Source organism: Oncorhynchus keta, unplaced genomic scaffold (assembly GCF_023373465.1).
Source record: "Oncorhynchus keta strain PuntledgeMale-10-30-2019 unplaced genomic scaffold, Oket_V2 Un_contig_2206_pilon_pilon, whole genome shotgun sequence".
NCBI lineage: Eukaryota > Metazoa > Chordata > Actinopteri > Salmoniformes > Salmonidae > Oncorhynchus > Oncorhynchus keta.
Genome location: NW_026282741.1, coordinates 193,968 through 208,271, shown reverse-complemented (window position 1 = coordinate 208,271; position 14,304 = coordinate 193,968). Strand labels below are relative to the sequence as shown.

At 42.6% G+C, this 14,304-nt stretch overlaps 1 protein-coding gene across 1 annotated transcript in view; it reads right to left on the bottom strand.

Annotated features, from left to right (window-relative positions):
- Positions 1-3,908: 3,908 nt before the first annotated feature.
- The window catches only part of LOC118377176 (protocadherin Fat 3-like), a 62,179-nt gene continuing 51,783 nt past the window's right edge, over positions 3,909-14,304 (bottom strand). The window contains exons 13-17 of the mRNA XM_052505040.1: positions 13,918-14,061; positions 9,542-9,804; positions 8,112-8,316; positions 4,070-4,312; positions 3,909-3,950 (exon numbers count right to left, since the gene is read on the bottom strand). Of these exons, the coding sequence (XP_052361000.1) occupies positions 3,909-3,950; positions 4,070-4,312; positions 8,112-8,316; positions 9,542-9,804; positions 13,918-14,061 (897 nt within the window). The remainder of the gene's footprint in view (positions 3,951-4,069; positions 4,313-8,111; positions 8,317-9,541; positions 9,805-13,917; positions 14,062-14,304) is intronic.

Genomic DNA, 14,304 nt, shown 5'->3' with positions numbered 1-14,304 from the left:
GGGCGGCAGGTAGCCTTGTGGTTAGAGTGGAGGGGCGGCAGGTAGCCTAGTGGTTAGAGTGGAGGGGCGGCAGGTAGCCTAGTGGTTAGAGTGGAGGGGCGGCAGGTAGCCTAGTGGTTAGATTGGAGGGACGGCAGGTAGCCTAGTGGTTAGAGTGGAGGGGCGGCAGGTAGCCTAATGGTTAGAATGGAGGGGCGGCAGGTTGCCTAGTGGTTAAAGTGGAGGGGCGTTAGGTAGCCTAGTGGTTAGAGGGTTGGACTAGTAACCAGAAGGTTGCAAGATTGAATCCCTGAGCTGACAAGGTACAAATCTTCTGTTCTGGCAGTTAACCCCACGGTTCTAAGGTCGTCATTGAAAAGAAGAATATGTTCTTAACCTGCTTAAGTAAAGATGACATTTACAAAATGATGAAGACTGATGCAAAGTGGTGTAGAAAGAAAACAAAAAACTATTAGCCAACAAACGTTTCCCTGCGATAGTGAAGGTATAAAGTTGGCAGAATAAAGCCTAAATAGTATATTTGACCTCTGATGAAGAATGTATAAACCTAAGAAAGAAATGGAGAAACAACTAAAAACAACCAAAAAACCCAGACAAACCTTCACTATGGTGAAACACTAAAACAGAAATACACAAATAAATATTGAGGAACAGCATGTCAGAAAACAGAGTGATTGTGATTGAAGAATCCATAGAATCAAACCACTTCTGGTCAAATTGGAACGCCAACCTTTTCAGCTATATAACAGACCATGAGCAAAAGCATATACATGATGATTTACTAAACATAGAATCAACTATTAAAGACTACCAGAACCCACTGGATTCTCCAACTACATTGAATGAACTACAGGACAAAACACAAACCCTCCAACCCCCCCAAAAATGTGTGGTGTTGATGGTATACGTCTGCACAACGCATCACCCTGGGGCAAACTACCTGCCCTCCATGACACCTACAGCACCCTGCCTGTTCACCCCGCTATCATCCAGAAGACGAGGTCAGTACAGGTGCATCAAAGCAGGGACCGAGAGACTGAAAAACAGGTTCAGACTGCTAAACAGCCATCACTAACTCAGGGAGGCTGCTGCCTACATTGAGACCCAATCACTGGCCACTTTAATAAATGGATCACGAGTCACATAAATAATGGCACTTTAACAATGTTTACATATATTTCATTACTCATATCACGTGTATATACTGTATTTTATAATATCTACTGCACCTTGCTGCTCAGCCATCTCGCTCATCCATATACTTATATAGTTGTTGGGGAATTGTTCCATTACTTGTTAGATATTACTGCACTGTCGGAAATAGAAAGCACAAGCATTTCACGACACTCGCATTAACATCTGCTAACCATGTGTTTAATGATGGCGGTTGTAGTAGTAGTAGTTGTAATAATGACGGTAGATGTGGTACTGATGTAACGGCGAGGATGACTGTATAGTTATGGTGAGTAGTCGTAGAGATATCGGAGGTGTAAATGATACTAGTGGTAATGGTAGTCGTAGAGATATCAGAGGTGTAAATGATACCAGTGGTAATGGTAGTCGTAGAGATATCGTAGGTGTAAATGATACCAGTGGTAATGGTAGTCGTAGAGATATCGGAGGTGTAAATGATACCAGTGGTAATGGTAGTCGTAGAGATATCGGAGGTGTAAATGATACCAGTGGTAATGGTAGTCGTAGAGATATCGGAGGTGTAAATGATACTAGTGGTAATGGTAGTCGTAGAGATATCGGAGGTGTAAATGATACTAGTGGTAATGGTAGTCGTAGAGATATCGGAGGTGTAAATGATACCAGTGGTAATGGTAGTCGTAGAGATATCAGAGGTGTAAATGATACCAGTGGTAATGGTAGTCGTAGAGATATCGGAGGTGTAAATGATACTAGTGGTAATGGTAGTCGTAGAGATATCGGAGGTGTAAATGATACCAGTGGTAATGGTAGTCGTAGAGATATCGGAGGTGTAAATGATACCAGTGGTAATGGTAGTCGTAGAGATATCGGAGGTGTAAATGATACCAGTGGTAATGGTAGTCGTAGAGATATCGGAGGTGTAAATGATACCAGTGGTAATGGTAGTCGTAGAGATATCGGAGGTGTAAATGATACTAGTGGTAATGGTAGTCGTAGAGATATCGGAGGTGTAAATGATACTAGTGGTAATGGTAGTCGTAGAGATATCGGAGGTGTAAATGATACTAGTGGTAATGGTAGTCGTAGAGATATCGGAGGTGTAAATGATACTAGTGGTAATGGTAGTCGTAGAGATATCGGAGGTGTAAATGATACTAGTGGTAATGGTAGTCGTAGAGATATCGGAGGTGTAAATGATACCAGTGGTAATGGTGGTACAGTTGAAGGCTACAAATTGTATTTCATGTCTATAAAGCAATCTGAATTTGAAAGAGAGAGAGAGAAGGGAGAGGTGAGGAGAGAAGGGAGAGGTGAGGAGAGAAGGGAGAGGTGAGGAGAGGTGAGGAGAGAAGGGAGAGGTGAGGAGAGGTGAGGAGAGAAGGGAGAGTTGAGGAGAGGTGAGGAGAGAAGGGAGAGGTGAGGAGAGAAGGGAGAGGTGAGGAGAGGTGAGGAGAGAAGGGAGAGGTGAGGAGAGGTGAGGAGAGAAGGGAGAGTTGAGGAGAGGTGAGGAGAGAAGGGAGAGTTGAGGAGAGGTGAGGAGAGAAGGGAGAGGTGAGGAGAGAAGGGAGAGGTGAGAGGGGGGGTGTCAGTGTGTGTGGGATGGGTGTGTGTGAGGTGGGGAGGCGGCTGTTACGCCTGTGTGTGTGTGTGTGTGTGTGTGTGTGTGTGTGTGTGTGTGTGTGTGTGTGTGTGTGTGTGTGTGTGTGTGTGTGTGTGTGTGTGTGTGTGTGTGTGTGTGTGTGTGTGTGTGTACCTCTATGTCCAGGTAAGATAGAGAGCGTAGGATAGGTGTCCCTCTGTCCTCGGCCACTACAGTCAGGTTGTAGATCTGCTGTCTCTCATAGTCCAGCCTCTTCCCCACCCTCACTGCACCGCTCACCGCATCCACCTAGATATACAATAACATAGACTAGATTAGACCCACCCTCACTGTGCTGCTCACTGCATCCACCTAGATATACCATAACATAGAATACAGTACTAGATTAGACCCACCCTCACTGTGCTGCTCACTGCATCCACCTAGATATACAATAACATAGAATACAGTACTAGATTAGACCCACCCTCACTGCACCGCTCACTGCATACACCTAGATATACAATAACATAGACTAGATTAGACCCACCCTCACTGTGCTGCTCACTGCATCCACCTAGATATACTATAACATAGAATACAGTACTAGATTAGACCCACCCTCACTGCACCGCTCACTGCATACACCTAGATATGCAATAACATAGAATACAGTACTAGATTAGACCCACCCTCACTGCGCCGCTCACTGCATCCACCTCGATATACCATAACATAGAATACAGTACTAGATTAGACCCACCATATCTGCGCCACTCACTGCATCCACCTAGATATACAACAACATAGAATAGAGTACTAGATTAGACCCACCATCTCTGCACTACTCACTGCATCCACCTAGATATACAACAACATAGAATAGAGTACTAGATTAGACCCACCATCTCTGCACTACTCACTGCATCCACCTAGATATACAACAACATAGAATAGAGTACTAGATTAGACCCACCATCTCTGCACTACTCACTGCATCCACCTAGATATACAAAAACATAGAATAGAGTACTCGATTAGACCCGCCATCTCTGCACTACTCACTGCATCCACCTAGATATACAACAACATAGAATAGAGTACTAGATTAGACCCACCATCTCTGCACTACTCACTGCATCCACCTAGATATACAACAACATAGAATAGAGTATTAGATTAGACCCACCATCTCTGCACTACTCACTGCATCCACCTGGAATAACAGAGATGTAATCACACACATGTTGTATTTCCCTAGCTACAAGCTGTAGGGCTACAGCATAAACAAGTCAACAACACACAGCAACGTACAGACATAGATACGTCTCCCACCTCGAAGATGCCGTTTCCGTCATTGGCCAGAGCGTAGGAGACCTGTCCCCCCAGTCCGAGGTCTGAATCCTGGGTCTGCAGCCAGGCGATGACTGCCCCTAGTGGCAGGTCCTCCAGGACACGGGCGCTGTAGCTCCCAGGGACGAACAGCGGGGGGCAGTCATTAACGTCCTCTAGTGTTATACTCAGAGTTGTCACCTTGAACCGCTGGGTCCCTCTCTCCGCCTTATCCCTGGCTTCCACCTTAAATCACATCAATTAAAACAGTCAGTAAATCAATGAATGAATGAATCATATTTATTTCATGAAACCATTTTTTATCAGCAGCTGCATGTATTGTTGTGCTCAGATTGGAAAAAGGCCATATGTATTTTAAGTATGTTCAATAAAATTAATTATGTAATTCACTCATTCATTTATTCATTCATTCATGCATGCATTCATTAAATTATCCATCCATCCATCCATCCATCCATCCATCCATTTATCTTTCCATTTATCCATCCATCCATCCATCCATCCATTCAATTATCCATCCATCCATCCATCCATCCATCCATCCATCCATTCATCCAATTATCCATCCATCCATTCATTCAATTATCCATCCATCCGTTTATCCATCCATCCATCCATCCATCCATTCATTCATTCAATTATCCATCCATCCATCCATCCATCCATCCATCCATTCATCCAATTATCCATCCATCCATTCATTCAATTATCCATCCATCCATCCATTCATTCAATTATCCATCCATCCATCCATCCATCCATCCATCCATTCATCCAATTATCCATCCATCCATTCATTCAATTATCCATCCATCCATCCATTCATTCAATTATCCATCAATCCATCCATTCATTCAATTATCCATCCATCCATCCATCCATCCATTCATCAATCCATCCATCCATTCAATTATCCATCAATCCATCCATTCATTCAATTATCCATCCATCCATCCAATTATCTTTCCATTTATCCACCCATCCATCCATCCATCCATTCATTCAATTATCCATCCATCCATACATCCATTCAATTATCCATCAATCCATCCATTCATTCAATTATCCATCCATCCATCCATACATCCATCCATTCATCCAATTATCCATCCATCCATACATCCATTCAATTATCCATCAATCCATCCATTCATTCAATTATCCATCCATCCATCCATACATCCATCCATTCATCCAATTATCCATCCATCCATCCATACATCCATCCATTCATCCAATTATCCATCCATCCATCCAATTATCTTTCCATTTATCCACCCATCCATCCATCCATTCATTCAATTATCCATCCATCCATACATCCATTCAATTATCCATCAATCCATCCATTCATTCAATTATCCATCCATCCATCCATCCATCCATACATCCATCCATTCATCCAATTATCCATCCATCCATCCAATTATCCATCCATCCGTCCCCGACCACCCATACGTAGAATGTATGCACACATGACTGTAAGTCGCTTTGGATAAAAGCGTCTGCTAAATGGCATATATTATTTTTATATTATCCATCCATCCATACATCCATCCATTCATTCAATTATCCATCCATCCATCCATTTATCTTTCCATTTATCCACCCATCATCCATCCATCCATCCATTTATCTTTCCATTTATCCATCCATCCATCCATCCATCCATCCATCCATCCATCCATTCAATTATCCATCCATCCATCCATTCATCCAATTATCCATCCAGCCATTCATTCAATTATCCATCCATCCATTCATCAATCCATCCATCCATCCATTCAATTATCCATCCATCCATCCATCCATCCATCCATCCATCCATACATCCATCCATCCATCCAATTATCCATCCATCCATTCAATTATCCATCTATCCATGTATCCATCCATCCATACATCCATCCATTCATCCAATTATCCATCCATCCATACATCCATCCATTCATCCAATTATCCATCCATCCATCCAATTATCCATCCATCCATTCAATTATCCATCTATCCATGTATCCATCCATCCATCAATCCATCCATCCCATCCATTCATTCATCCATCCATTTATCCATCCATCCATTCATTCATCCATCCATTTATCCATCCATCCATTTATCTATCCATCCATTTATCCATCCATCCATTCATCCATTTATCCATCCATTCATCCATCCATTTATCCATCCATCCATCCATCCATCCATCCATCCATCCATCCATCCATTCATCTATCCATCCATTTATCCATCCATCCATCCATCCATCCATTTATCCATCCATCCATCCATTTATCCATCCATCCATTTATCCATCCATCCATTCATCCATTTATCCATCCATTTATCCATCCATCCATCCATTTATCCATCCATTCATCCATCCATTTATCCATCCATCCATTCATCCATCCATTTATCCATCCATCCATTTATCCATCCATCCATTTATCCATCCATTTATCCATCCATCCATTTATCCATCCATCCATTTATCCATCCATCCATTTATCCATCCATTTATCCATCCATCCATTTATCCATCCATCCATCCATTCATCCATCCATTCGTTTATCCATCCATCCATTTATCCATCCATCCATTCATCCATCCATTTATCCATCCATCCATTTATCCATCCATTTATCCATCCATTTATCCATCCATCCATTTATCCATCCATCCATTCATTCATCCATCCATTCGTTTATCCATCCATCCATTTATCCATCCATCCATTCATCCATCCATTTATCCATCCATCCATCCATTTATCCATCCATCCATTTATCAATCCATCCATTTATCCATCCATCCATTCATCCATCTATTTATTCATCCCATCCATTTATTCATCCATCCATTTATCCATCCATCCATTTATCCATCCATCCATTCATCCATCCGTATATCCATCCATCCATCCATCCGTTCATCCATCCATCCAATTATCCATCCATTCATCCATCCGTATATCCATCCATCCATCCATCCATCCGTTCATCCATCCATCTGTTTATCCATCCATCCATTCATCCATCCATCTGTTTATCCATCCATCCATTCATCCATCCATCCATCCATTTATCCATCCATCCATCCATTTATCCATCCATCTGTTTATCCATCCATTCATCCATCCATCTGTTTATCCATCCATTCATCCATCCATCCATTTATCCATCCATCCAATTATCCATCCATTTATCCATCCATCCGTATATCCATCCATCCATTCATCCGTTCATCCATCCATCTGTTTATCCATCCATCCATCCATCCATTTATCCATCCATCCGTTCATCCATCCATCCATCCATCCAATTATCCATCCATTTATCCATCCATCCGTATATCCATCCATCCATCCATCCGTTCATCCATCCATCCATCCATCCATCCATCCATCCATCCAATTATCCATCCATTTATCCATCCATCCGTATATCCATCCATCCATCCGTTCATCCATCCATCCATCCGTTCATCCATCCATCTGTTTATCCATCCATCCATTCATCCAATTATCCATCCATTTATCCATCCATCCGTATATCCATCCATCCATCCATCCATCCGTTCATCCATCCATCTGTTTATCCATCCATCCATTCATCCAAACATCCATCCATTTATCCATCCATCCATCCGTATATCCATCCATCCATCCGTTCATCCATCCATCTGTTTATCCATCCATCCATCCATCCATTCATCCATCTGTTTATCCATCCATCCATTCATCCATCCGTTTATCCATCCATCCATCCATCCATCTGTTTATCCATCCATCCATCCATCCATCCATCCATCCGTTTATCCATCCATCCGTTCATCCATCCATCTGTTTATCCATCCATCCATTCATCCATCTGTTTATCCATCCATCCATTCATCCATCCGTTTATCCATCCATCCATTCATCCATCCATCCATCCATCCATTCATCCATCCGTTTATCCATCCATCCATCCATCCATCCATCCATTCATTCAGCAGCCGTTGTCAGTGTGTATATGTGTTCACCTTCAGGCTAAACGCTGGGATGGTCTCCCGGTCGAGTTGCCCCGACACGACCACTGCCCCTGTGTTGCTGTTGATGCTGAACTGCGGCACGGCGGTGAGCAGCGAGTAGGAGACCTCTCCGTTGGAGCCGAGGTCTCTGTCTACAGCAACGACCTGCACCACCTCAGTACCCAACACTGTGTTCTCAGGGACCACCACGTTGTAGCTAACAATAGTAATGATCATAAAAAATACATCACAATGAGAAGAAGAAGACATTATGTTTGTAAAGTGATTTTCATCACATCTAGAAATCACAAAGCAAAGAACATCAAAAACAAGATTACATGTTTTGTTTCTGTAAAAGATTCACAAAAAATTGAACGAGACAACAAAGACCCGTGGGTCTTAGGGGCTCTGGTCTAAACTAGTGACTATAGAGGACATAGATAGTGAACTGGTCTAAACTAGTGACTATAGAGGACATAGATAGTGAACTGGTCTAAACTAGTGACTATAGAGGACATAGATAGTGATCTGGTCTAAACTAGTGACTATAGAGGACATAGATAGTGATCTGGTCTAAACTAGTGACTATAGAGGACATAGATAGTGAACTGGTCTAAACTAGTGACTATAGAGGACATAGATAGTGAACTGGTCTAAACTAGTGACTATAGAGGACATAGATAGTGAACTGGTCTAAACTAGTGACTATAGAGGACATAGATAGTGAACTGGTCTAAACTAGTGACTATAGAGGACATAGATAGTGAACTGGTCTAAACTAGTGACTATAGAGGACATAGATAGTGAACTGGTCTAAACTAGTGACTATAGAGGACATAGATAGTGAACTGGTCTAAACTAGTGACTATAGAGGACATAGATAGTGAACTGGTCTAAACTAGTGACTATAGAGGACATAGATAGTGAACTGGTCTAAACTAGTGACTATAGAGGACATAGATAGTGAACTGGTCTAAACTAGTGACTATAGAGGACATAGATAGTGAACTGGTCTAAACTAGTGACTATAGAGGACATAGATAGTGAACTGGTCTAAACTAGTGACTATAGAGGACATAGATAGTGAACTGGTCTAAACTAGTGACTATAGAGGACATAGATAGTGAACTGGTCTAAACTAGTGACTATAGAGGACATAGATAGTGAACTGGTCTAAACTAGTGACTATAGAGGACATAGATAGTGAACTGGTCTAAACTAGTGACTATAGAGGACATAGATAGTGATCTGGTCTAAACTAGTGACTATAGAGGACATAGATAGTGATCTGGTCTAAACTAGTGACTATAGAGGACATAGATAGCGATCTGGTCAAATGTAAGGAATGGAGTAACATTTGGGACAGGAAGCCTGTTTACACAGGCAGCCTTATTATGCTCGTTTGCCAATAATAGTTTATTTGTATAAATATGCTGTCAGACCTGTCCTTGGCGAACACAGGCTCGTTGTCATTAGCATCCTCTACGTTGACGGTCAGGAGCCTCCAGTTGGAACGCTGAGGCAGACCCTGGTCGTAGATGGTCACGTTCAGGACGTAACGGTCGGACCGCTCGCGGTCCAGCGGCCGGAACACTGTCATCAGGCCCGTCTCCATGGCGATGTCGAAGCAGCTGTCTCTGTTGCCGTTGGAGATGGCGTACAGGATGTGACCGTTGAAGGCCGTGTCGTCGTCTGTTGCCCTCACCTGGAATAAACAACAGAATAAATATGAACAATATAAACAAAAGTTGGTTGAATATCGAATCAATCAATCCTCTGTCACAGAGAGAGACACACAGAGAGAGACACACAGAGAGAGACACAGAGACACAGAGACAGAGACACAGAGACACAGAGACACAGAGAGAGACACACAGAGACACAGAGACACAGAGACAGAGACACAGAGAGAGACACACAGAGACAGAGACACAGAGAGAGACACACAGAGAGAGACACACAGAGAGAGACACACAGAGAGAGACACAGAGAGAGACACAGAGACAGAGACACAGAGACAGAGACACAGAGACAGAGACACAGAGACAGAGACAGAGACAGAGAGACAGAGACAGAGACAGAGACAGAGACACAGAGACACAGAGACAGAGAGACAGAGAGACAGAGACAGAGAGACAGAGACACAGAGACAGAGACAGAGAGACAGAGACAGAGAGAGAGAGACAGAGAGACAGAGACAGAGAGAGAGACACAGAGAGAGAGACACAGAGAGAGACACACAGAGAGAGACACACAGAGAGAGACACACAGAGAGAGACAGAGAGACAGAGAGACAGAGACAGAGAGACAGAGACACAGAGACACAGAGAGACAGAGAGACAGAGACAGAGAGACAGAGACAGAGAGACAGAGAGACAGAGACAGAGACAGAGACACAGAGACAGAGAGACAGAGACACAGAGACAGAGACACAGAGACAGAGAGACAGACACAGAGACAGAGACAGAGACACAGAGACACAGAGACAGAGACAGAGACACAGAGACACAGAGACAGAGAGACAGAGAGAGAGACACAGAGACAGAGACAGAGACACAGAGACACAGAGACAGAGACAGAGAGACAGAGAGACAGAGACAGAGAGACAGAGACACAGAGACACAGAGAGACAGAGAGACAGAGACAGAGAGACAGAGAGATTAAACCTTCATCTGTAAATGTGCTAAAATCCAAAGAAAAGCACCCAGAAATAACCTTCGCTGGTTATTATACCGTACAGTTTATACCGTACAGCTTATACCGTACAGCTTATACCGTACAGCTTATACCGTACAGCTTATACCGTACAGCTTATACTTGAAAACCGACCAAAATACTGTCAAAACTATATATACACAGCTGAAGTCGGAAGTTTACACACACCTTAGCCAAATATATTTAAACTCAGTTTCACAATTCCTGACATTTAATCCTAGTAAAAATGCCCTGTCTTAGGTCAGTTAGGATCACCACTTTAATTTAAGAATGTGAAAGGTCAGAATAATAGTACAGAGAATGATTGATTTCTTTCCTGACATTCCCAGTGGGTCAGAAGTTTACATACACTCAATCAGTATTTGGTGACATTGCCTTTAAATTGTTTAACTTGGGTCAAATGTTTTGGGTTGCCTTCCATAAGCTTGCCACAATAAGTTGTGTGAATTTTGTCCCATTCCTCCTGACAGAGCTTCATGGTTGGGATGGTGTTCTTTGGCTTGCAGGCCTCCCCTTTTTTCCTCCAAACATAACAATGGTAATTATAGCCAAACAATTATATTCTTGTTTCATCAGACCAAAGGACATTTCTCCAAAAAATACCATCTTTGTCCCCATGTGCAGTTGCAAACCGTAGTCTGTCTTTTTTATGGCGGTTTAGGAGCAGTGGCTTCTTCCTTGCTGAGCAGCCTTTCAGGTTATGTCGATATAGGACTCATTTTACTGTGGATATAGATACTTTTGTACCTGTTTCCTCCAGCATCTTCACAAGGTCCTTTGTTGTTGTTCTGGGATTGATTTGCACTTTCGCACCAAAGTACATTCATCTCCAGGAGACAGAATGTGTCTCCTTCCTGAGCGGTATTAGGGCTGTGTGGTCCCATGGTGTTTATACTAGCGTACTATTGTTTGTACAGATGAACGTGGTACCTTCAGGCATTTGGAAATTGCTCCCAAAGACGAACCAGACTTGTGGAGGTCAACAATTGTTTTCTGAGGTCTTTTGATTTTCCCATGATGTCAAGCAAAGAGGAGTTTGAAGGTAGGCCTTGAAATACATCCACAGGTAAGCCTCCAATTGACTCAAATGATGTCAATTAGCCTATCAACAGCTTCTAAAGCCAATGAGATAATTTTCTGGAATTTTCCAAGCTGTTTAAAGGCACAGTCAACTTAGTGTAAACTTCTGACCCAGTGGAATTGTGATAATAATCAGTCTGTTAACCTCTTCAATCTATGGGGGCGCTATGTCTTTAGCGCAATATTTTGTCACGAAAAGATGCTCGACTATGCATATAATTGGCAGTTTTGGAAAGAAAACACTCTGACGTTTCCAAAACTGCAAAGATATTATCTGTGAGTGCCCCAGAACTGATGCTACAGGCGAAACCAAGATGAAACTTCAAACAGGAAATGAGCAGGATTTTTGACGCTCTGTTTTTCATTGTCTCCTTATATGGCTGTGAAAGCGCCACGAATTAGCCTGCCCTTTCTATCGTTTCTCCAAGTTGTCTGCAGCATTGTGACGTATTTGTAGGCATATCATTGGAAGATTGGCCATAAGAGACTACATTTACCCGGGGGTCCGCCCGGTGTCCTTTGTTGAAATTGTTGCGTAATCTCCAAGCTGCTCGCATTCATCCATGTGATTGAGACAGAGAGGAGACTTCCAGGAATGATATTTCACGAAGAGATATGTGAAAAACACCTTGAGGATTGATTCTAAACAACGTTTACCATGTTTCAGTGGATATTATGGAGTTAATGTGGAAGATGTCACGCCTTGGTCTTAGTATTTTTGTGTTTTCTTTATTATTTGGTCAGGCCAGGGTGTGACATGGGGTTATTGTATTGTCGTATTGGGGTTTTGTAGGCATTGGGATTGTGGTTGATTAGAGGTGTGTCTAGTATAGGCTTGGCTGCCTGAGGCGGTTCTCAATCAGAGTCAGGTGATTCTCGTTGTCTCTGATTGGGAACCATATTTAGGTAGCCTGGGTTTCACTGTGTATTTTGTGGGTGATTGTTCCTGTTTCTGTGTAGTGTTCACCAGATAGGCTGTAATTAGGTTTACACGTTCCGTTTGTTGTTTTGTATTTATTTAGTTATTTCATGTATCGCTATTTTTTCATTAAAGAACATGAGTAACCACGACGCTGCATTTTGTTCCGACTCTCCTTCAACAAATGAACGCCGTTACAGAAGAAAGTTTGGCGTTTGGATGAATGAATTTTCTTTTTTTTTGGTAGCCAAACATGACGCAGAAAACGGACCGATTTCTCCAGCACAAATAATCTTTCAGAAAAACTGAACATTTGCTATTTAACTGAGAGTCTCCTCATTGAAAACATCCGAAGTTCTTCAAAGGTAAATTATTTATTGAATGTTTTTGCTGGTTTTTGTGAAAATGTTGCCTGCTAATGCTAATGCTAAATGCTAATGCTAAATGCTAACGCTAAATGCTAAATGCTAGTTTGCTATGTTTGAGAAGCATATTTTTGAAAATCTGAGATGACAGTGTTGTTAACAAAAGGCTAAGCTTGAGATCTAGCATATTGATTTAATTTCATTTGCGATTTTCATGAATAGTTAATGTTACGTTATGGTAATGGACTTGAGGCTGTAGTCATGATCTCGGATCCGGGTTGGCTCGACGCAAGAAGTTAACAATAGTTGGAAAAAGTACTTGTGTCACGCACAAAGTAGATGTCCTAACCGACTTGCCAAAACTATAGTTTGTTAACAAGAAATTTGAAAAATGTTAGGTTGGAGGTTGTAGTTTTAATGACTCCAACCTAAGTGTATGTAAACTCCCGACTTCAACTGTAGGTAGCGCCTACCTATATATGTATAACTTTATGAGCCGGACTGCCTGTCTTTTGCTAATGATTTATTTTCTGGTTTTAGACGCCCAATGGGCCTTTTTGTTTTTTTCTGGCGCCCCCTTGTGTACTGAGCAAGGTATTACAAGGTAATACTGTAAATCCCGGGATGAGAGAAGGATGCTATGATGGACACCACCCAACCCTACTCTGGATACTTCCCAATACATGTAACTCATTTACCATGAACACTACATCACAAGGTGGAATTCCACATCCCTCACCTGAAAGACACTCGCCCCCTTGGCCAGATCCTCCCTGACTACGATACTGGAGGGGAACGACTCAAACTGAGGCGTCAGTCTGTTGGCTGAGAACAGGTCTGTGTACCCCTCATCCACCCTGGGTCTCCGCAGCGCCGTAGCCTTCTGGAGGAAGAAGAAGAAGACTTTACAGATCTATTTTCTTTGCTCTGCTTTAATCCCAACAAAGGGGCTGGAACAGAGGGGTTGGAACAGAGAGACTGGAACAGAGCGGCTGGAACAGAGAGGCTGGAACAGAGAGGCTGGAACAGAGAGGCTGGAACAGAGGGGTTGGAACAGAGAGGCTGGAACAGAGAGGCTGGAACAGAGAGGCTGGAACAGAGGGGTTGGAACAGAGAGGCTGGAACA